The 23,240-nt window shown below is 53.7% G+C and overlaps 1 protein-coding gene across 3 annotated transcripts in view; it reads right to left on the reverse strand.

Moving 5' to 3' along the window:
• Positions 1-23,240, reverse strand: part of ADAMTS10 (ADAM metallopeptidase with thrombospondin type 1 motif 10) — a 132,913-nt gene that overhangs the window by 14,583 nt on the left and 95,090 nt on the right. For 2 of the 3 annotated variants that reach the window (XM_044998387.1, XM_044998389.1), the window contains 5 exons: positions 20,079-20,186; positions 17,416-17,561; positions 17,186-17,249; positions 15,872-15,974; positions 862-995 (listed from right to left, as the gene is read on the reverse strand). In XM_044998387.1, coding sequence (XP_044854322.1) covers positions 862-995; positions 15,872-15,974; positions 17,186-17,249; positions 17,416-17,561; positions 20,079-20,186 — 555 coding nt within the window. The remainder of the gene's footprint in view (positions 1-861; positions 996-15,871; positions 15,975-17,185; positions 17,250-17,415; positions 17,562-20,078; positions 20,187-23,240) is intronic. The other variant, XM_044998388.1, reaches the window with a different exon arrangement.

The raw sequence follows: 23,240 nt of genomic DNA on the forward strand, positions 1-23,240 counted from the left end.
AATCTCACGAGAAGAGGCTCTACGGTCCTTCCTGCCTCCAGCCAGGCTGGGCCCTTCGCCCTTGCTGGGTCCTGGACCTCCCACTGCGGGCGCAGGGTCAGGCCAGCGTGTCTCCGGGCCCTGATGCTGAACGCTCATCTGCTGGAGGCGGAACGTGCCGCTGCCCCGAGGGAGGATGAGGAAGAGGGAGAAGGCGACGTTTTCAAAGGGAGGACGGAGGAGACGCCATGTGCTTATAATTAGCAGCCCCTGTGTGATGGGCTGATTCCTGACAGGCTTCCACCGTGCTCTGGGGTCCTTCACAGCACAGGCCCCGGCAGCTGGAAGGGACAGGCTGGGCCGACCTCCAGCTTCCCAGAGATTCCTGCTCACGTAGCAATGCCCCCTCAGATCCGGGAGGGACTCTCAGGTCCTTCAGACCTTCCCCAGAGCTCGTGAAAGCTTTGCTCGTCTTCTCAGGGCAGCGTGCGGCGCTACTGACGTGGGGGAGGCCTCAGGCCCTGAGCCTCTCCCACGGTAATGCTAAGCACACACAGTGCCCTCCCGGGTAGGGTACATCAGGGCTATTGCCCGCACTCCGCAGATGGGGAAACCGAGGCACAAGAGGTGGGCTGACTTGCTCCAGGTCACAAAGAGTCAGCAGCAGAGCTGGGACCTCGGCCTCAGGCTGAGTCCATGAGACCCCGGGCCAGTGGGAGAGTAGCTGGCTGTGCTCTTTCACTGCTCTGCCGTGAGGGGGCAGCTGCTCTCCCCGCCCACAGCCAAGGCACACGAGAGGGGCCTGCAGAGCGCAGGAGAGGGTCTGAGTGCCTGCAGGGGAGCCCTCGCCTCACCCCAGCACCCCCCGACCTCGGCGCGTACCTTGCACTCCCCATTGACACAGATGTCATTGGAGTCCTGCCGGCAGGACGTCCCGTCCACCACGGCCGCTGCCCGCTCCGTGTAGAAGTTGAAGCCCTCGGCCAGGCAGTTGAGAGAACAGGATTTCACGCCCCCTGCAAGAGAAAAGGAGGCAGTTCCACCTGCTCCAGCACAGCGGCAGCCAGAGGAGCGATGGCGAGGGCCCTACCAAATTCACGGTCCATTTCGGTCAATGTCATGGTTGTAGGGTTTTAAAAGATGGTAAATTTCATGATTTCAGCTATTTAAATGTGAAAGGTCAGTGTTGTAACTGCAGGGGTCCTGACCCAAAAAGGAGTGGGGGGGGGAGGGCTGCAGGGTTATTGTAGGGGGGGCTGCGGTACTGCTCCCCTTACTTCTGCACTGCTGCTGGCTGGGTGCCACCTTCAGAGCTGGGCACCCAGCAAACAACCGCCGCTCTCTGGCCGCCAGCTCTGAAGGCAGCACACAAGTAAGGGTGGCAATACCGCAACTCCCCTAAATAACCTTGTCACCCCCTGCAACTCCCTTTTGGGTCAGGACCCCCAGTTTGCGAAGTGCTGGTCTCCCCCGGGAAATCTGTATAGCGTAGGGTAAAAGCGCACGGTGGACCAGATCTCATGGTGGGAGACCAGATTTTCACGGTCCGTGACGCGTTTTTCATGGGGGTGAATTTGGTGAGGGCCCTAGTGATGGAGCTTCCCCTCCAGCCATCTTCCTCCCGCCCTCCAGTCTGTGCCTGGCCTAGGCTCCTCCGCGGGGTCAGGAGGCCCCACTGCCAGGCAGCAGGTTCAGAGCAGCGTCACAGCTGCTCACTAACTACCCTGTGGGGCTTGGGGGCAGAGCCAGCCCCCTGAGGGCGCCGAGCCAGCCCCCTGAGGGCGCCGTCTCCAGCTCGCCTTCTGGGAGCAGCCACTCCGACCCGTGCAGCTCTCCGGCCTGAGAGGGTGGTCTTCCTCCGGGCTCGTCCCGCACGGAGCCCCAGCTCCCAGGGAGCCAGGGTTCGCCCCTCCTCCCTTCAGAGTGCACACCTGTGTGACACACCCAGCGGGGAGCCCCAAGAGCACCCCCGCTGCGTTGCTGTTGTGTTACGGCAGCGCCCTGAGACCCCAGACCCCATCGCGCTAGGTGCTGTACAGGTGCTCAGCGAGAGACAGCCCCTGCCCCAAGAAGCCTGTAAGCTAAATAGAGCAGTCAAAGGGTGGGAGGTGCAGAGACTTACCTCCCATAGCCAGTCATAGGCAGAGCCAGGAATAGCCCCCAGCTAAACCCCCGGCCACTGGGCCAACCTGCCTACTCACAGGTGGGTCTGACGTGCACCTCGGGGCTCAGAGGTGCTACCCGCCCCCCCACGCCCCACTGTAGGTCAAGCACCAGAGAAAGGTGCGGGTGGAGGGAGAGGTCCGGGTTCAAGACGCAGCCTTTCAGCCTGCTGAGAGCTTGGCGGGGGAGTAAACTCCTGATCTGCCCATGCCACCTGCGGGCATCTCAGCACAGACTCACCCCGGAGCTGGGTTAGCTCCACCTCTGGCCAGCGCAGGCCGGAGCTGAGCTGGAGGGCTGAATTCACACCCTGCCTGCCAGGCTTCGCCTCCCTAGGCTAGGCGGGCCTGAAACCTTCGCAGGATGGGAGCCATGGAGCCAGGGGGAGAAGATGGAAGGGGAGATGGAGGGGGAGCAGGGAGAAGGGGTGATGCTAACCATTTTAGTTCTCTAACGCTGCCCCCCTGCCCTGCTCCCCGCCCCTGGAGGAGGCTGCGCTGTCATGAGACCACCACCCAGTTCCACCCTCTTCAGCTACAGGTGCAGAAGGCAGGGCAAGGATATTGGGCCATTCGCAATGGGGGAAAAGCCGCTCGAATGTGCTGCGTAGAAGGGAGGAGAGAGGGAATCCCAGGGGAAGCGAATCCCACACTGCGGGGAGGGGATCCCTTCCTATGTGATCATTCCCCTCTACTCAGCACTGGTGAGGCCTCATTTGGAGTACTGTGTCCAGTTTTGGGCCCCACACTACAAGAAGGATGTGGATAAATTGGAGAGAGTCCAGCGGAGGGCAACAAAAATGATTAGGGGGCTGGAGCACATGACTTATGAGGAGAGGCTGAGGGAACTGGGATTGTTTAGTTTGCAGAAGAGAAGAATGAGGGGGGATTTGATGAAAGGGGGTTCCAAAGAGGATGGATCTAGACTGTTCTCAGTGGTAGAAGATGACAGAACAAGGAGTAATGGTCTCAAGTTGCAGAGGGGGAGGTTTAGGTTGGATATTAGGAAAAACTTTTTCACTAGTAGGGTGGTGAAGAACTGGAATGGGTTACCTAGGGAGGTGGTGGAATCTCCTTCCTTAGAGGTTTTTAAGGTCAGGCTTGACAAAGCCCTGGCTGGGATGATTTAGTTGGGTTTGGTCCTGCTTTGAGCAGGGGGTTGGACTAGATGACCTCCTGAGGTCCCTTCCAACCCTGAGATTCTATGATTCTATGAGCACAGCCAGCCATGAGGGCGAAGTTCCTGGAGCAGCCCTCGTCTGTAGGGCAGGGAAGGTGGGGTTGTTAAGAAGAACAAGACAGGGCAGGGGAAAGGGCAAAGGAAAGGGAAACAGTGCAAGGCAGGTAAGCTTGACATTCATCCCCTTGGTGAACCATCAGCATTTCTGAGCCCAGCCTAGCTCTCATGGAAGTCACTGGCAAAACTCCTATGGGCCAGCAGAGGGAGCAGGACTGGGCCTGAAGCAGATACTATATGGTGTGTCATCTGACAAGATCTCAACCTTCAGGGGCTGGCTGACCATCTGCAGGTGACTGGAAGGTTGTACCCTGTCTCCTACCGACTGGTGCATTATGATTTCTCCTGCACCTTCTTCCGCAGCATTGGGAGTAAGCAGGAGAGCTGAGAGATTTTCCATGGGATTCAATTCTGGAAGAAATTGTGGCAGAAGAACTTTCATCCAGAGAACAAATTCTGAGCCAAGTGGCAAGGTTAGACCAGATGGACTGGCAGAACCCAGGACGGGCTGGACCAGTGGCCTCACTCCTCTGGTAGGGCCCGGAGCCAGGACTACATGAGTGATCTGAAACAGCCTAGCAGGAAGTGGGAGATCAGTGAGAGGGATGAGCAGGTCCGATCTGTTTCGGAAGAAGGCTGCGTATGGGACTAGACTGATGGCAGAAGCAGATTCCTAGTGTTTGGGGATGAAAAGAAGAGGCGCATACTGGCTAGAAAACAATTTTCCTCTCTCCTCCGTGACTGGACCTGTGCTTGAAGCATTCATTCAGTATTGCAGTATCCTAAGGGAGGTCAGCAACATGTAGGAGACCCGGGCGGAGAGGCATCCCCTGGGGCAAGGACCCTGGCAGCTTCCTGAACCACCTAGCTTAGTGAGAACCTCAGCAACCGAAATCTGCAAGTCGTTATTGAACATCAAAGGGGCAGATGGAGGGACGAGGCGGCCCAGCTGCGTCTGGGAGCCTGCAAGTTCAGTGAAAGCAGATGGAGGGGGAAGGAAGAGGGAAGTCAGGCGGGGGGACGTTAGAGGGGAGTTCAGCTAGCTCCAGGCAAAGCAGTTGAGAATGACAACTGGGCTAGGCACTTGGTGAAGGGGGCTGCATTATCCCTGACTCTCTGAGAGCCAAGGACTATCACCTACCGAAACTCTTTTGCTTTGACCTCCCCTCTGTCCTTGAAGGATGTTGAAAAATGCTGGACTGACAGTGCTACAGTCAAATCACAGGCCAGGGACAGCATGGGCAGGAGCCATACACGCTTCTCCTTCCCGCTCACCGCAATGTGTCTCAACGCTGGCTTGGGGGATCCTTTTGAAAGGAGAGAGACTCCACGGCCCATTGAATCCTCAGCTTCCTGCCTGAACTCACCAGGAGTGGTGATAGACTGTCACACCGACCCCCATCCACTGGGCACTCCACTGGGGTCACCAACTCATTTCATGGAGGCCACCAAGCAGCCGTCAGCTGGGCAAGGCCTTTAGGTGGCTACGCCCCTTGGGTGGATTTGAACTTGTGACTTGAAGGTCAGAGGCTCAACGTCCCACCCTCTAGCCCTTGAGACAGCTGGGCCTCTGCTGCTAGTTTAATTCTCTTGGCCGCAGCATCCCAAAGCTCCTGTGTCCGAGAGTTCCTTCCCCGAGAGACATCAGTGTCCAAGAGAAGTCTGCATCCTGTTACTCGGCATATTTTAGTGCCAGCGGGTGGTGGCTTCCCGCGAGGACAGGGACTAGTGATTTGGGCTAATTCAAGGGCTCAGTGGCTGCCCAGACCGGACATGGGCTCAGGAGCACCTTTGACTGGCCTTTACTGAATGTATTTGATACCCTTGTTTGTCTTACTCTTCTCACTTCCAAACAAAACCACCCCAACCCTTGCAGCTTCCCCTCCTTCTCCTTCCATCCCCAAAGCCTCCCACCAGTTCTGCCTCTGGGACGGCTTCTTTACAATGAGGTGTCCCATGCTGCCTGCCCTATCAAGGGGAGGAGAAGTCACTGATCTGCGGAACGATGTTGTATCTTGAATAATATATCCAGACCCTGGGCGTTTCCGCCTGCCGCTGCTGTGTCTGGAGCACGCCTGTCTTTGAACTGCACAGAGATACTGAGGGCCTCTTCTGAATTGTCACCTATCAGTTTGTCCAAGCAGGTTAATTGACCCTGGTGCTCTCTAGGTTAAATCCTGTCCGCCATCTTGCTTCAGAGCTGGTTATTTTCAGAGGTGTCACTCCTGTCCCCCCCAGCATCACCTCATAGTGACAGACACAAAGTCAACCCTGCCTGTTCAACTTCAGCCCCAGACAGAGCCACTCGCTTTCCTGTTGTATCCACATCTTGAAGGGAGCCTCTCATTTCTTCCATCACTTGAGCATGGGACTGAATATGCAACAAGGTGGGACCGAGAACCAGCCAAAGACTCAGCGGTCTCACTTCAGGACTTGCAAATGTTTCTTTAAACTGCTCCACACACGCAACCCCCTGCCTTCCTTGTGTCAGTCTCCCCTGCAGGAGAAGTGAGACCAAATGTAGAACCCTCCCTCCCCCCGTGTAAAGCAGCTAAATCATGACACAGCCTTGCTCCCTCCCCCTTCTCTGTCTCCTTCTCCATTTCAGCAGCTGTGGGGTCCTCTCGCTCTTTCCTATAATACTCTCCTATTGCTGCTGTCCTATGTTCAGCCTACAGCAGCAACCGGCCCAAAGCGTAACCATCACAGGCTCACCAAAGCAGCCAACACGGAAAACGGGAATGAAAAACGTTCTATGCCGAAGAGGGAAAAAAGGGATCAGGGATTGGTGGCGTGACGGCCAAATTCCTTCCTTTGCCCCGGCTTTGTTGCAGCACCTACAGGAATGGCGCAGGGCGTAAGAACTCGGGCGAGAGGGAGGGAAAAGCTGGCAGGTATGAATCCTGCTCTGCGGGGAGGCTCTGGAGTTTCCTCCTTGGCTTCTCCACATTACAGCCTGGGAGGAGGTTGGTTTTTTTTTTCTTTTGCTTAAATCCTTCAGAATTCGACCTTCTTTCCAAGTGAAATCAGCAAATAGAGAAAGCGAGCGAGCGAGACCTCCAGCTGAGGCCAGCACAGTCTGGCTCCTAGCAGGTCAATCAGGGGTAAACTCCCTTTAGGCTAACGTGCCGATGGAACACCAGCATCCTGTGTCATGTCTTGGCGGTGGCTATGTGCACAGGGACGCCAGCCAGCAGCCAGGCAATCTGGCTGAACAGGCTAGTCCACTCAGGTGACTATGAAATCCCAGGCCTCCCGGCCTTGTGCTAAACGTGCATGGCTTATTTACTTTATCTGATGGGAAAGTAAAACTGGAAACCGTTTGTTTTGATCTACTGGGTCGTAACCGGTGAGGCAAATTAACAACCCATTTGCCCGGCTCAATGGGCAAAATGCCCCCAGTAGAAGGGAGCAAGCCGGCTTGGGACACTGCAGGGAGAGAAGGGGAGATCTGCTCACCGGGGTGAATTCTCCGGGATAAAATGGAACAGAAGATCCTACAGTGGTGGTCTCTGCCCTTTCCCTGGCTGCTTGTACCAGCCACTCCCTATGGTTATATGCAAATACCAAGCAGCTAGTGTCAAGTTGTGCCACATCCCAAGAAGTTTGTCTTGTAGATAAGGACAGCGGACAAGGAGTCAAGACAAGGGCAAGTCACTGCCTATGTGTGTCTCCCCTCCTGCCCTTGGCCTGTCCTGTCTGTTTAGATGATGAGCTCCCTGGGGCAGAGGCTGTCTCCTACTCTGTGTCTGGGAAGCTCCTGGCACATGGGGCCCTCATTTAATTGAAAGCCACTGATACACGCAGAACAACATTTCACCATGGGACCATGATGCCTCCCCATGGCTATGATGCATCCCCCTTTATGCCTCACGCCCTGGTTCCCTATGGCTTGGGCTCCAGTGTGGAGGGGTCACCGCCCTTACAAACCGACAGGCTGGAATGAAGTTGCTTGGTTGGAGGGGGCTGCGGGGGGAGGGGGAGAGCTGCTTTGCTGAGAGGAAGCACATCTCGGGTGCCTCCCGCAGCCCGCTCCCTGCCAAAGCCCAGGATGGCCCATGGTCTGAGAAATCTCTCTGTGAGCAGATGATGGTTCATTGGCACCTTCCCCTGGCCAGCTGTTTGGCGGGGGATTTGAGAAAGGCTTGCAGCTGGGAGAGCTTTTCTTTAAAAAAAAAACAAAAAAAAATGGGTTTTAAGTGAAATGGAGAGAGAAACCACCTCCTCCTCCCACATGGTTTTCTGCCTCACTCACTCAGGGCCTCGTCCAGAGCCTACCGAGGTCCCTGGGAGTCTTTCCGCTGACTCCAGTGGATCAGCCCCTATGCACGCTGCTCGGCGACGGCTCCCCAAGCTGTATTTGTCCAAGGAAGCTCATGGCAAACAGGCTGCGCTCCTGCAAATCGGTGGCAGCACTGGCCGGTTGCCCTGCGCAGCCTCCAAGAGAACTAAACAAACAGGCCACAGAGCAAAGCCACTCGGCTCCTTTCTAAGCCAGAAAACAGGGAGCTCATTGATGCCTTCTTGCTATTGGCATTAGCCACATGCATCCTGATCGTCCCCCTTCACACACGGATGGTCCCTCCTAGGCCACTCTGCCCCAGCCCGGGCCATGGAGCACAAAGACTCGTCCCTTCACCCTCAATGCCCATTTATAGTATTGCAGCGTTGACAACTCCGGATTCGGTTCATGCAGTACAGACACGAGGCAGACGAGCTAGCCGTCCAGCAGGGCACAAACAAGCCACCCCTCTGCGGCTGGGACCCGATTCGGATCTCCCCGGCAGTGGTGTAAACCCCATTGGCGGAGTTACTCCGGATTGACGGCTCGGGTTCTGGTGGTGGTTTATGTATTTGGTTCCTCAGCGGATGGAAGATTTAAAGAGAAGAAAACATGCGAGCTGTTGTGCAAATGAACTGGTCCCCGATGGCTAGCTTGTGGGCTGCTGCCAAGCTACACGCTGCTGTGATCATGTAAACAGCGGGGCCCAGCCATGATTGTATTTGGCTGGGGAACGACTGAGTGCAGCAAGAAGAGGTGCCAGCTAGGAAGTAGGTGGCAATGGCCCAGCCCGGCTCTAGGGGGTGCGGTGCTGCTCTGTAGATACCGTCATCCAGCTGAGAGGTGAAATGGAAGTTCACAGTGTGTGGGGAGCCTTAATCCTGGTGTCCTGGCCAAATTCCAACTTGAGTTACGGCAATGGGCCGAATTCTCCCGTGGCTGACATGCCAGGCCATTCCACTGCGCCGAACTCTGCATTCACTTACACCAGCTGAACCAGTGACGTGGTCCCCGAGGGCAGAGTTTAGCCTTCAGACTCCAATGGGATCGCAAGGACAGACAGTGCTGGGTCTGCCCCATTCCGTTTAACCCATTCCCACCCGCCGCCTCCCTGAGCTCCTGTGACACTCCTCACTTCCTGTCCCAATGCTGAAGAGTGCTGGCTCACTCCACCCCCCACGCCTTTCTGTGGGGGATCAAAGGGTCTCGGTCCATCCCTGACACACCTCACAGGCTCTCAGTCTTTGCAAAGGGTTTGGAGATCCTCCGAGGACAATGCAAATGAATGAAATAACAGCGATACTAACAACCAACGGGGCGTAGCCGGGTGGAAGAAAGCAGCTGGATTGCACGGGGCCTATTAGCCCTTTGCCATCTCGGTCTTCTGTGCTTCGTCCCGACCTGCCTGACTCTCACTGGTGGCTGCACCGGGCTTTCACCATTACACTTCAGAGAGGCGGGTTTCCCCACCCTGTGTGTAAAAGCAGGTGCTGCCTGGGGATGTGGGCAGGGGAACCCAAGCGACTGCAACTTGTCGCTGCTGCTCTCCGAGGTTTCTGATGCTGCGGTTTCTCTTTCCCTTGGCACGGGATGCTGTGGAATAGGGGTGTTGGCTCAGCAGCGCTCCCAGGCCATTCAGTAAGGAATGGCGAAGGAGGGAGTTCTGCCCCGGTGTATGTGTGTGGGGCAGGGGGGAGTAGCCCAGTTCCAGAATCGTAAAGTCCATTCTGGGAGGGGGCTTTGAGAACATGCTTAGTGGGAGAACAGCCAGAGACCAAATCTCTGACCCCAGGGGCCTAGCTGGCAGCTTGCTGGAAACCTAACTGGCTTGTGAATTTCAGAGAGACACATTTCTAAACAGCAAAATTCAAACCCAGTTCTGAATTCTCCCCACGTTTGAGGGGGTTTGGATCTGGCTCGTCCCAACTAAAGGCACTTCACTGTGTTACCTGGGATATTTGCTTGCACTCAAGGGTGAAAGTAACTTAAAGGATTTACCGGTACGCCGGAGTCCTGAGCGGAGGCGGGGCCTCAACCAGAAGAGGCGGGGCCTTTCAAGATTTAAAGGCCCTGGGGCTTCGGCTGTGGCTGGGAGTCCCAGGGCCTTTAAATCACCCTGGAGCTACCAGCTGCGGAGGCGCCTGGGAGCCCCAGGGCTCAGGGGCGAATTAAAGGGCCTGTGGCTCTGGCTGCCGTGGAGCTCCAGGCCCTTTAAATCACTGTGGGAGCCTGGCTGTCGGAGCTCCGGCGGTGCTTTAAAGGGCCCAGGGATCCCCACAGAGGTTGGAGCCCTGGGCCCTTTAAATCACCGCCGCAGAAGCCGGTCCAGTCTGGCACAGCGTACTGGCTCTTGCCGGTACACCGGACTGTACCGGACCGGCTTACTTTCACCTCTGCTTGCACCCGCATCTTTCTGGCTGGATCAACTGAAAAACTTCCTAACTGTCAGGGTGGCGAAGCACTGGAATAAATTGCCTAGGGAGGTTGCGGAATCTCCATCATTGGGGATTTTTAAGAGCAGGTTGGACAAACACCTGGCAGGGATGGTCTAGATAATACTGAGTCCTGCCGTTAGTGCAGGGGACTGGACTAGACGACCTCTCGAGGTCCCTTCCAGTTCTATGATTCTATAAAATGGCTCATGTGCTGCATTCACCAGCAAGGAAGTTTTGCTGATGATCGGCTGTCTCCTGACTGCAGGGGCAGGGGCTGGTCGTACTGTAGGATCCCGGGAAGCTCCTTTAAGGATCGGGGCGCACTTTGGGCTTCCCCCATGTGGGAGCTGAGGGCCAGATTTTCATAAGCATTCAGCGTCTGGCAGCTCCCCTTGTTCTCAATGGAAGGGGGAATTGTTCTCCGTGGTCAGTGCTGGGTGACGGGCTCTTTTGAAAACCTGGTCCTGGCTCTGACTCCAGCTGAAGTGACCATGCCCGGAGAAGAGCAGCATTGCCATGTCTAGGAGGAGTAACACCACTGCTGAGTGGTACGACCATGTCACATGGCCTGCGCTGGTCTGAGAAGCCAGTGACTTCGGGATTCATCTGGAGCCTTGCGAAGTGGTCCTGCTCCGAACGGTGACTCTAGAAAATGGCACAGTGGGATCAGGCTCCATGTTAAGATTGCTCAGTTTATGAGAATGACGGGCGGGCGGGGAGGGTCGCCTTTCTGTGCAGCTTGGTTCACCTGCTGGGCTCATCTGGGTGTATCTCATCTAATCAGTTCCTTGCCATTTCAAAGGCGTTGGGCACAGATGGGCACTTTGATCTCTCCTGCTCTCTGCCTGTGGAATAGACTCCAGCCACCTGAGGACTGAAATAGTTTAGTGTTTAACTAAGGCCTTTGGGTTTAATATTTGGGTGAAAATTAATGGCTTGTGTTATACAGGAGATCAGATCTAATGGGCCCTTCTGGCCGTCAACTCTATGGATATGGGTTATTTGTTGGTTTTTTTTTTTTTTTATACCTACCAACACGACAAATTCAACCTGGGCTCTGAGATTCAAGCGGGACCCTTCCCTTCTCATGCATCCTGGCCAGAAATAAAGATCCACTAGCTTGAATCCTGCCTTCCTTTATTATTCCTATTTATTAATTTTGAGAGAGTGCTAGGCCCTTTCCAAACCTAGAGAAACAGTCCCTGTGCCAAAGGACACACAAACCTAAAAGCCAAAGATAGATGAAAGAGGCCAGGGGATGCAACATACAAAAAAAGGGCCTGGTTCCGCTCCCTCCTGCAGCAGCATAAACCAGTAGTAGTTCCACTGAAGTGAATAGGGTTACACAGGTGTAAAAGTGTATAAACGAGAGAAGAATCAGGCCCAACGTGATCACGAGGATGGCAGATCTTTTGTTACCCTATTGTCTTCAAATTTGGCCCTCTCTTACCTTTTGACTCCATTGCGATTGCATGGGTTAAATGAGATCAGAATTTGGCCCCGCGTCTCGACTGGAGGTAACCACTTGTGTTGGCCATGCTGAGCCAGGAGAGAATCCAGCTCACTCTCCCCCAGCTGGGTTGGCTCTGCAGGGTGAATAGGGCTGAAAGCTTATCTGCGTTGAGCTGCCATGGCTCTGAATACACCCCAGGGGTGGGTTTGCTGGGTAAGAAACCTCCTTCTCGGGGCAGAGCCGTGCGGGTTTGCTGGCTTTCCAGCGAATGTTAGTGCTGTTATTCTGCACCAGCTCATAGGCAGATGGGAGACCAAAAAGACTGATGGGACGCAAGCTCCTGAGCAACAAAGGATCATGGGTAAATGGTGTGAAAATTCCAAAGGTTGAAAACTAGGCTGATCCACGAAACATTCATCAGAAACACCAAGATGTGTGTTCTTTGGCTTTGGTCCGGTCTGTCCAAAGTCAATAAGAACAAACGGCCATGGGTGCTTGCATTTACCCACAATGCTTTGCCGCAGAGGACGTGTTTTGTTCCCGCTGCCCGCCCGTCCCCCTCTTACCTCCCCCAGAAGGAATTAAAGTGCAGAATAGCTTATGATGAGCAATCTCTCCTGTTTTCAGCAGACCCTGGTTCCCCACCCCGACCCCATGAGCTGCTCCCCGCTCCCTTGGCTCTGACGTTCGCCAAGAGCAAAATGAATAACTAAGCGAATAAAACAAAATAAACAAACAATTAAAGCCACATTCCAAGAGGTATCTGCTGACTGTTAAACTCGGACAGGCTGAGCTCAGCGCTTCTCGCTGGGTCTGTGTATCCTGCACTCCCAGGGTCTGGGCTCCAGAACCGTTATAAATCACCACCAGGAAAACACGCCGTACCGGCCCCAGGCAAAACCCAACCTCAACTCGCCAGTGACCCGGCAGCTGGCGCCAGGCCCTCAGCTGACTGCTCCTATCTTCCCTGGAAACCGGCTCCCTCCCCCAGCTGAGCCATGGGGATGCTCTGTGCCTTTAAACCTTGCTAATAAAGACAGCTCTTGGGCCTGCTGGGTTGGCCCTAGGTGAGATCTTGCCCAGCACAGGGCCTCCCTCCCTGTCCCACACAATGGCAGCCATGTTGGCGAAAGGTGGCATCCCGGTGCAATAACACGCAGGACACCTTGCTGTGGGAGTCGGCCCAGATCTGAGAGCTGAAGCTGGTTACCTCGGACAGGAGCCTTTCTGAGGGGGCTAGTGGAAGGGGGAATAAGGAGCCAGAGGCACTTGGAGCTGGCTTTACCAGGTGCTGGGTACCAGATTTCCCCGCAGGGTGAGGCAGCTCAGTCCCAAGATGGCACCAGCTGAAGGAGCAGAGAGCACTATGGGAACTCAGGAAAGACTCCAGGACAGAGCAGAGTATGTCCCATTGGTGGGACTGATGCCTGGGAGAGAGAAGAAGGGGACTGAATCCCTCTCCACCCAGCAGCCAGACAGGAGGGAGCGGCTGGAGAACACCCCAGGCCAGGTGGGCGGGAGATAAGGAGAGAAGAGCATCATCCCTGATGGATCCTTGGAAGCTCTGAGGGAACTGGTGCCGCCTCCGAAGCATGAGCAGAGCAAAGGGTTTTGTGGTACGGGGTCTTGCTGCAACATGGGGCTAGGGGAGAAAATATCAGACGCAAATGGGATGGCCTGAGACAACCTCTCCCTCCTCCAAACAGGCACGTAGCAGGTTCCCCTCTGGGGTAGCACCAGCAGACTTGCTCCCACGCCTCCCAAAGGACACCCAGCAGCACTCGCTCTGAGCTACCCTGATCCTCGGGGATTTGACTGGCGGGGTCACCTCAGACCAGCCACTGATATTCCCATGCCCCAAACAGCTGTGATAGCGCCACCGTCCCCACTGACCTCTGGGGCCTTCATATGGGGCCCAGTCAGCCTTTGCCGTTCAGTCCTCGGTTCCCCCTTCTTGCACTTTGGTGGTCAGGAGTCTCCTCTAAGAATACTGACAACAGTCACCATTCAACATGCTCCCTGTCACTGTAAACTAGACAGCGTTATCACACTGTACACAGTGCTCCCTAGCTATTCCCGAGGGAGATGGACTACCTGGCGAAAAGCTAGCCAGTAGCTGGGACACTAGGTTAGGATTTGGGGTACCTAGGTCCTCTTCCCACTTCTGCTGGCATGACCAGAGGCAAATCATTTCCCTTCTGCGTGCCTGGCTTTCCCCATCTGTGCAACAGACCCAATGATACTGACTTGTCTTTGCAAAGAGCTTTCGAGTTTGTGCATGAACAGGGTGCATATGAGCTAAGTATTATTATTATTATTAGTTATCATCAAGGCCAAAAGCAAAACCAGGATGTTTTTAAAGAGAGACAACTCCTCAGTGCTTTGCAGACATTAACTTATGATGTCTCGTGTCCTCCTCAGAGGAAGAGGAGTTTTATCGTCTGATTTTTCATATGGGGAAACTGAGGCAAGGAGCAAGGACGCGTCTTACTCAAGGTCACAGAGGAAATGAGGGTCAGAGAGGTGGACTGGAATGCAGGAGCGGGGAGGGAGCATGAGCCTGCTAAATCCAGGGTTGCAAGTTCAATCCTTGAGGGGGCCATTTAGGGAACAGAGGTAAAAATCTGCCTGGGGACTGGTCCTGCTTTGAGCAGGGGGTTGGACTAGATGACCTCCTGAGGTCCCTTCTCACCCTGAGATTCTATGAAGTGCAACCAGCCAATGGTTCATTGCACCAAGCCTCATAGTCAGACACCAGGCCATGCCTATCTCTCAGCTGGGACTGAGCAAGAGGTCCAGGCAAGTATTTCAACTGTACTTTCCACCATGGAATCCCTCAGGGTCATTGTCTGACTTATTGCGTTGCCATTTTATTACATTTTTATTGATCCATCCCCTGCAGCCTCAGCACAGCTGTTCCTGGTGCAGGGTCCCCCCGGGGCAGTAAGCTTATTTACACAGCTGCAAAGGAGTCCCCCAGTCGAGTTCATTAAGTACATGAAGGAGACGCACTGTTCTTTCTCATTCTGGAAAGATTTCTGCCACATAGATCTCCCCCTCCCACCTTCCCGTTAGCCATTCACTTCTACAAGACCCGTTAGAACTGCCCAAAGAGAAGTGGGAGCCCTGCTAGCAACCAGCTAGTTCAGAGGATAGACGCCGCTCTCTTCCCCAATTGGCTGAGCACAGACTAAAATGCCAGGTGCTGAAACGTGAAATCTGTGCGTGAGAGTGAGGCTGGGGGCATTATGGGTAGAGCTGGGCAAAAACATTTCAGCAAATAGTTTATTTGCTGAAAATGATAACTTCAGGTCAACTGAAACTGTTCACGGATTTCGGTCGAATAGTTTAGGCCAGAAAAAAAACAAGGGGTGGGTGGAATTCTGTTGAAGTCAAAACATTTCAATATTTTTCAAAAGAAAATGGTTCAACTTTTCATTTTGAAACAACATCTCGTTTCGAAATGAAGCGAAACTGATCTTAAAATCTCCCCGGAGGGTAAAACACACCCATAAATGGAATATTTTGTTTTTTCATTCGACCCAAAGCAAAAAATTGTCTGGTTTTACATTCTGACAAAAAACGCTGAAAAACTGTCATTTCATCTAACTCAAAAATACTCCCCCCCACCCCCCGCAAATTTTTTGGTTCGGCCACCAAACAAACAAAAAACAATTATTCATCTAGCTTAATTATGGGAGGATTTCACTTTTCCTCAGTGCCATCAAGTGTTGGCCAATGCCAGAGGCTGGGTAGTGAACTAAATTGAGCAGTGGTTTCAGTCACTAAGCAACTCCTGTTTTTGTCTCTGGTCTTCTTGTTTATACCACTCAGAGATTAAGGAACAATCTGATCCAAAGAAATAAACTAAACAGCTCCTCTCCTGCTGGATTTTAGTCTGCATAGCTAGGAATTTAAAAAGCAGCTGCACAGAGTAACACGAACAAGAGCAGGAGAACTGCTGGGTGGTGTCATCACGCCAGCAGTCAGCTGCCGGAGGAGAACAAGACTTCAATCAGTGAAGCATGTTTCTATTTGTCACGCAAGAGTCACTCTAAATGTGGATGCAGACAGCTTCTCAAAAGGGACTGGGATGCCACAGGAATGGGGGACCCATGGAAAGACAGATTTGATGAAATTTGCCAATCTGCAAACTTGACGAATCTGCACATTTGATGAATTTGCAAATCCCTGCAGAAGGTGTGAGTAACCTCCTATTAATAAGACTCTGCTCCAACTCTGGCTGCCAGAGCCACTGAGGCCCAGAGATGCGCAGGTGAAGCAGCGAGAGGAACAGTGCTGGACAAGTCCTGTGCCACTCACCTCCTCGGTACGTCTTCCAGGTGTAGTATTTCCCTCGGAAGGGGATGTTGTCGAACTCGGCGCACTGCAGCTCTCGGAAGTCGTGGGAGCCTAGCGGGCAGTCCTGCGGGGCACAGATTCAGGTGAGATTAGTGGCTTCCCTAGAGCCCAGCAGAGAGCCGGGGTGACTCGTGCATAAGCCCTACAAGGAGGAATGGTCCTTTTACACGGGCATCTTGCTTCCAACGATGGCCAACGATCGGCACGTCAAGGGGAAAGCCAACAACCCCTGCCAGTGATGTCCCTGGCCAACTGTAGCATGGGAGGGGCATCTTTCTAAACCCAGGCGCACCTCACTTTAAAACGACTTGCTCACACAATCACAAGGGGCACAGCACGATATTGCTGAAAAAATGCTGACTTTCTCATCTCTACCCTAGAATGATAAAATAAATCAATTGGAATATAAATATTGTACTTACATTTCAGTGGATAGTATATAGAGCAGTATAAACAAGTCATTGTCTGTATGAAATTTTAGTTTGTACTGGCTTCGCTAGTGCTTTTTACATAGCCTGTTGTAAAACTAAGCAAGTATCTAGATGAGTTGATGTACTGCCTGGAAGAGCTCTGCGTACCTGTACCCCTGGTTGACAACCACTGTTCTAGGCCATTCAGCCACTGTCCTTGGGACAGATGCAGGATTACCCTCTACCAGACACCTTCTAGTCGTTTTAGGTTAACTTTCCATTTGCCTCTTATGAGGCTTTCACCCCTTCCCTTGGGACACTGCCTTGCTGTTTAATAGAAGATTTGGGGCAGGGACTTTTTATTATGTTTGTCTTCAGTCCCTAGAACAGTGGGGCTGTGATCCCTGACCGGGGCTTGCCGCTGCTATTGCAACAAAGTCATCAGCATTATCTCAGAGTCAGAGAGTTCTCCTCAAATTCTTCTTCGTTAATTTCACCCCCTGGTTCCTTGCTTTTGACTCCAGGGACTCCACCAAATAGCTCCTTTCCCATCCCGCGGGTATGTGTAAGCTGGTGCCATGACATCTCATCACTTAGCCACGTCACTCTTTCAAGCTTCGGTCGCAACTGAATCCCTCTGATCGTTTCATGGCTCTTTTCCGCACTGCCCCCAGCTTGTCACTGTATTTCTGGTTCTGTGGATGCCAGCCCAGCACCCAGCCATGCCGAGAGGAACGACCATCTCCCTGGTTTGTGATGGAACCCTTCCCCCGATTGCTTTGGCCTGGCTTGTTGCTGTCTCCCGCTGCAGATCCACGTCAACCTCACTGTCCACCATCCCCCTTAGAGGCCTTTTGCTACTTACATCGGTGTTACACGACCGGTAGCGTTTCCGCTCGCCCAGGCAGTACTTCCCTCCGATGGTCGGCCTTCCAACAGAGAACAAGAGGGGAGAGAGAGGGCTAAGTGGGGTGGATCACGCTGCTTGGGCACATGGCTGCTCCATTCCCCGCCAGCGGTGGCCGGGCGGGGCAGCGAGCCAGGGTACTCCCCGAGGCGAAGGGTTGCATTCGGCGGCGCGAGCAGTTCACCTACCGCGGGCTGTCGCAGTGGCGGATGGATGACGATACGCCTCCCCCGCACGTCCTGCTGCACTCCCCCCAGGAGGACCAGGCTCCCCAGGCACCGTCCACACCCTCTGGCCGCGTACCGAAGGGCACGCACTCCCTCTTGTAGCACCACTGGGGAAACACAGAGCGTCAGCGTCCAAGAGCACACGGCCCCCTCCCAGGCAGCTCCCCGCCCTGCCTCAGCCCAGGGGACGGCCGGGATGGAGCAAGGCGAGACACGTTTCGGGACACTAAGCACGGAGCCCAGTCTGGCTTGTGGAGGTGCAGGGATGGGTCAGACAGGGAGGCCTCCAAGGTGCATTTTAGGGGGTGGCGGGGCGGGCTCTGGAATTTTGTCAGCTCTTTGGAAAGGGAAGAGGGGCCCTATTTCCGCTATTTCCAGAGCATGGGGGGGGGGAGGGCAAAAGTGGAGGTATTGGGGCCCAGATTGACTCTCCTGCCATGATCCACTGCTGTTTGTGAGCCTTTGGATTGGCAGCCCCAGGCTGCATCCAGCCTCTGAGGCAGACAGTGGCCATGTACGCGTTCCCCATGCCCAGGGCTAGCTGGCCGGTTCATCTCAGCACTCGCATATTCTGACCAGCAGCAGTGCAGGAAGGAAAGAAACCTGCCCAGCCGTACGGGGCAAAGACGATATCAGCGCCAACACCCCAGAGTCATGCCCTTCTTTTCTCTGAATCATGTCTCCCTCCCCCGCTCTTCCGCGGTCTGCCCATAGAGGGTGCCAAGGAGCAGCATGGGTAGCACAGCCTGGACCCTGGGGCCAGTCCTGAGCAGCAGCAGCTCTTGGTACCAGACACCCCACAGGAACGGATTCCCAGAGAGCAACGACGACAGTCCAGTGGAAAATAACCACAGAGAGTCGAATCTGGATTACCCAGAAATCTCAGGGCTGCCATGACCCAGAGGGCTGGTAAATCAAGAGAGTAGGCAGGAGAAGTCTTTATGCACCACTTAGAAATCAACCGCGGCTCTTTCCCCTTCAGCCTAATCTCTGAGAGCCAAAACCCCTTTGCTGCTTCCTACACCTGGATCCTTATTCCCCCACCAGCCCAAAGGGGAAAAGCCAGTGCAGACCCGAAGGCGCAGATCTAGCAAGGCATTCAAGGTTAGGGGCTGGCCCAGCAAGCAAACCAGAGAGGGAGATATCCAAACACTGGATTACCAGGAACTTCAGCTAACAGGGGTTCTGAAAAAGCAACATTCACTTGAAGCTTATATCAACCAAAGACCCTCAAAACACTTCATAACCATTAATACATTAAGCCTCACATTCCATCCTGTGAGGTTGATCGGTACCATCACCCCCATAACACAGATGGAGAAGCTGAGGCATACAGAGGTGAAGTGACTTGCCCAGGGATATATAGTGAGTCTATGTCAGAGCTGGGAATAGAACCCAGGAGTTCTGGGTGCTCTAACTCCTAGACACATTGCCTCTCTTTAGAAAGCTGCCAATCACTGGTAGAAAAGGGTAAAAAAAAGAAGAAATTAATAGAAAAAAAATCATGGGTACACATTTTCTCATGGTGTGTGGCGAGCCCTGACCAGCATGGATGCCCAGCTTCTAGCTGCTGTTTAATACCGTTCAATCTGATTTACAGCTGAGCTGAGCGGACAGTTCGCAAGGAACAACCCGCTTGTCAATTTCTGCCTCTTTTTCTGCCTGAAACTCTCAAACCTATTGATGATTTGAAATGATGCTTGAATTTCTTTGCAACAAATTCCCCTCTATTGGAAAAACTCACGTCCATTTCATTGGGAATGTTCAGGGCCTGATTCTCCATCATGTACAGCGTGCAAAGGGCTCGTTAGTCATTAACAGCCAGCTTTAGTCACCCACGTCACCCTGGCTGCATGAGGCCTTCAGGAGTCAAGCTCTGAAATTCACGCTGGGTTGGCGAGTCACATGGTATTGAGCCTCTTCCCCGATTGGGTGGCATGCAGCTTACCAACCCAGCGTGACTGACGACCGTCAATTTCACCGACTGACGTTCGCGCTCAGCGAATAGGCGTAAACGTCTCCTCCCTGGACTATCGGCAGTGGAAATTCTGAGCGAACACGAAGGGGGCGCGGACGCTGCCAAATCACAACTCACTTTCCAAATAAATAGTCATGGCAACAAACGCAACCAAAACTGTCCACGCTTCAGCTGACCGGAAAAAGTGAAGGGTTAATAACACCAAGCTTTATCTAGCCCTTTTCATCTGTAGATTTCAAAGTGCTTCCCAAGCCCTTATCCTTGCTTTACAGAAGGGGAAACTGAGGCATAGATAAGTGACTTGCCTGAGGCCACCCAGCAAGCCAGAGGTGGGAACAGAACCAGCGTCTCCTGAGTCTACCCATTACACCACAGGGCCTACCTGCAGCTGGATTTTGGGGCCTCACGGGTGGGGGGTATAGAGTCTCTCACTTAAGCATAAAATGAATTGAAATTCAGTGATGCTCCCTGGTAGATTCCAGCCTTAATCTCCCAGTCTACTCCCTCCACACTAGGATGCAAGAGGCAGGGGTGGGCACACAGTGCTTTCAAATCACTCAGCAATGCAACAATAATCATGCTAATCATCGGAAAATTGCTTCGACCAGGCATTGTCAACTCACGCTGGTGTCCTGGGTTTCCTTACCCCCTTTTCAATGGTATTGGTTTGGCATATGGTCCCCTCAGCAGCTGGTATGCTGTTGGTAATGCAGCGGTTGCTTTTGCTCAGACACCATAACTCACTGCAGACTTCCTGGAAAGAGATGTCGTCGGTGATGGGAGTGGAGGGGGGAGCAGAGGAGGAAGAAAAAAAGAAACAAACAGAGCCAAGATTAGGAATCACTTGTGCTAGCAGCAGCTAGGATTGCAGTAGCAGCACTTTGGTGTCTTTGAGAAGCTCCAGCTGGTCTGGGACATTCTAGTAATGGAAACATTTTCAGCGGGGAAAATACAAAGACGGGATCATATCTGGAGAGGTGCTTAGCCCTCGCAATGCACGCTGAGTTCAGCCCCTCTTGGGATCTGGCCCGAGGATGCTTCTGGTTCTTTGGACACCACTCATTGTCCATTTGGAGACAGGGGAGCAGAGTTTCCAAAGATGGACACCTGCGTTGGAAGCACCAAAGTGGCACTAAGGCAACGAACTGTGCCCCCTGCACATCTGAACTCCATTTTTAACAGAGGATGCCTCGCCAAAAAAGTGTCTCCCCGGATTACCTGGTGCGTCCGATTCTAACCCAGTGTGTCCAGCCCTTCCCCTTCTCCCAGTCCTTCCCCTCTGGGGTGATGCTCATGGGAATGTCTCCTTCTGTGGGTCTCAGTTATGAACACGAGGGAACAGATCCTGGCCAGCCTCTTGGTGCCAGGTGGATGGAGATCTGCGTTTACAGGGCAGCTGGGAACTCCCAAGAGATGTCAAGCTGGTTTCGATGGTTTATGCCACTTTTCTCCTGGCTCCCGCAAACACCACAGGAAGTGCACTGAAGCGGGAGGGTCCCAGCACTACCACTGTCCCCAGATGGTGTAACGGTCCTTAAGGGACTGTTCCAGCTGGAAGAATTTAGATCTGCCTTTAGGAGGCTCTCAGTTATGCCAGGTGCTGAACTGGCGCCAGGACTGGAGGAGAGGGAGGCTGGGTTTAGAGTCTCCTTCTCTCTCATCAGGTCCTGCCCTGAGTGCAATTCGGCCCTAAAATTCCACTCCTCCTTCAAAGCAGCTCTCTATCCAAGTTCCAGGTTCTCAAGCCCAGTCCCACCAGGACCCCTCATGGGCTCCAGGCAGGCAAAGCTCCCCTCGGCTGGGCCTTTTCTCCCATCAGTCCATTTAAAACCCACCCAAAAGTCAGTTCCATCACAGAGACTCTGCAAATCCGTCACAGCTGCTCAATTGGAAAACGCAGAAGCCTCGGAACCTGCTCTGGCCCCCAATCTTCTAAATCCAGACTTCAGCACCTGCAAACCGCAACGCAGCACCTGAGGTGGGTGGCTGCGTTGGTTGCCGGATCTCTGTGGTGGCCCTATAGTTATTAGAACAAGCCTGTTTGAACTTTTCAGCATTACACAGCAAATGACTCCCTGGGGAGAGGGGGGAGTTAATCTAGGTTTGTGGGTATTAAAAACAAAATGATACTGTAGTTAGGTTTTTTTATTATGGTAGAAACACGGCCTGAAATGTGAGAACAGGAGCTAAAGGGGCCATGACCCTCCATTAACCCAGCCCCAGCGGGGTAGGGATATCCGATATGCTAATGGTGAATAAAGGCTTTACGGCGTGGATTGCAAGACCTCTTAAAACACGGCCACCTACCAGCTGAGTTCTTTGCTCTAGCCACTACAAGGCATGAACAGAGCCGCAGACCCGCCTAGCAGTGTCCCAGGAAGGGGAGGGGGGGACCAGCACTTGCTGTGGCAGCATGGACTTGCTTTGGTGAGTCTCACAGTCGCCATGATGACCAGGTGCTGGGAGGAGGTCGGCAGCAGAGGAGGGAAGGCCACTGGCTGATACAGAGGGAGGATCCAATGGGATTCAGGATCTAGGGAAGGTGGCGGCTGGGCCTCCCCCAGAGATGCAGGGACAATGGGATTCGGAATCCAGTGCCATGTGCACCAGAGTCAGGGCTTCTTCGGAGCCCCGGGGCTTACAGTATTGAGGAGCCAGTGGCACGCACATCACGCTCTCAGGCAGGCCTGGCTGCGATCCGAGCAGGAGAGCGGAGGCCTTAGCAAGCTATAGCTCTTCAGCACTACAGGCCCAGTGCTTAGGGTTGATGAAACCTCCGGGAATATGTCCGACCAAAGTTGGCAACTCTACCGGTGCTGCTGATAGAGAACGAGGCAAAACCCTCCCAATCTCTGGCCTCCCCCTCATTCCCAAAGCGGCAAGAGCTGACAGTGCCACACTCACGCAGGCCGCCAGCCTGCAGTCAGGTGACAGGCCATTAATCACGCCTTCCTCTCTTATCTGAGCGCTTCAGTAGGAAATCCTTTGGCAGCACTCGGAACAGGAGCCGACACCCCATGACGATAAATGAACTGGTTCAGCAAGTGGGTGCCGAAGGGGGCAGGACGTGAATCTGACACTGTGGTGCTTCTCCCACTGTTACTGGCGTTACCATACGAGGGGACTAAGGATAAAGAAATACCATAGTATCCTGCAGTAATGACCCAACACCCTACAGAGGCTGGGCATCTCAAAGGGCTGTAAAGGAGTCCGGCACCCAATTCCCACTGAGGTTCAGTGGGATGCAGGCAGGCACCTAACTCCCTTAGGCAAAGCCCAGCCAATAACATCACTACTGCCCCTGATTAGAGGAAGGAGAAATCATCTCTGCTTATTGATATGTGTCTACCACTCTTCATGCCTGTTCGCCCTGCAGAGCCAATACAGGCATGGGAGAGGGAGTCTGCTCCTTCTTGTGCATCAACAGAATTGCTTGATGAGCTTCTACCAGATACATCTGGGCAGCCCATTGAAGGGCACAGGCTCCACTGGCATCACTGGATATGTCTACACTGCACCCTAATCCCAGGTTGACTCCAGTTTGATCCCAAGGCCCCTTTCGGTCCCCACACCAATCAGTCTAACTTGGGTCACCCAGCACTTAAGACCTGGCTCCTAGGACCCTGCTAGGGAAGTGGATCAGAGCCTGCGTCCCACTGTGACTTGGGTCCAAGCCCTGTCATTTTGCAATGTGGACACAGGTTGAGCCACAAACCCGAGTTAAGTGGTCTGTGTTGCAGGATGGACAGGTTAGCACAGCTGGGAGACCCAGGTTTACAATGCAGTGTAGACAGACAACAGAGGGCAG

This window comes from Mauremys mutica, chromosome 24, assembly GCF_020497125.1.
Source record: "Mauremys mutica isolate MM-2020 ecotype Southern chromosome 24, ASM2049712v1, whole genome shotgun sequence".
NCBI classification, from domain to species: Eukaryota; Metazoa; Chordata; order Testudines; family Geoemydidae; genus Mauremys; species Mauremys mutica.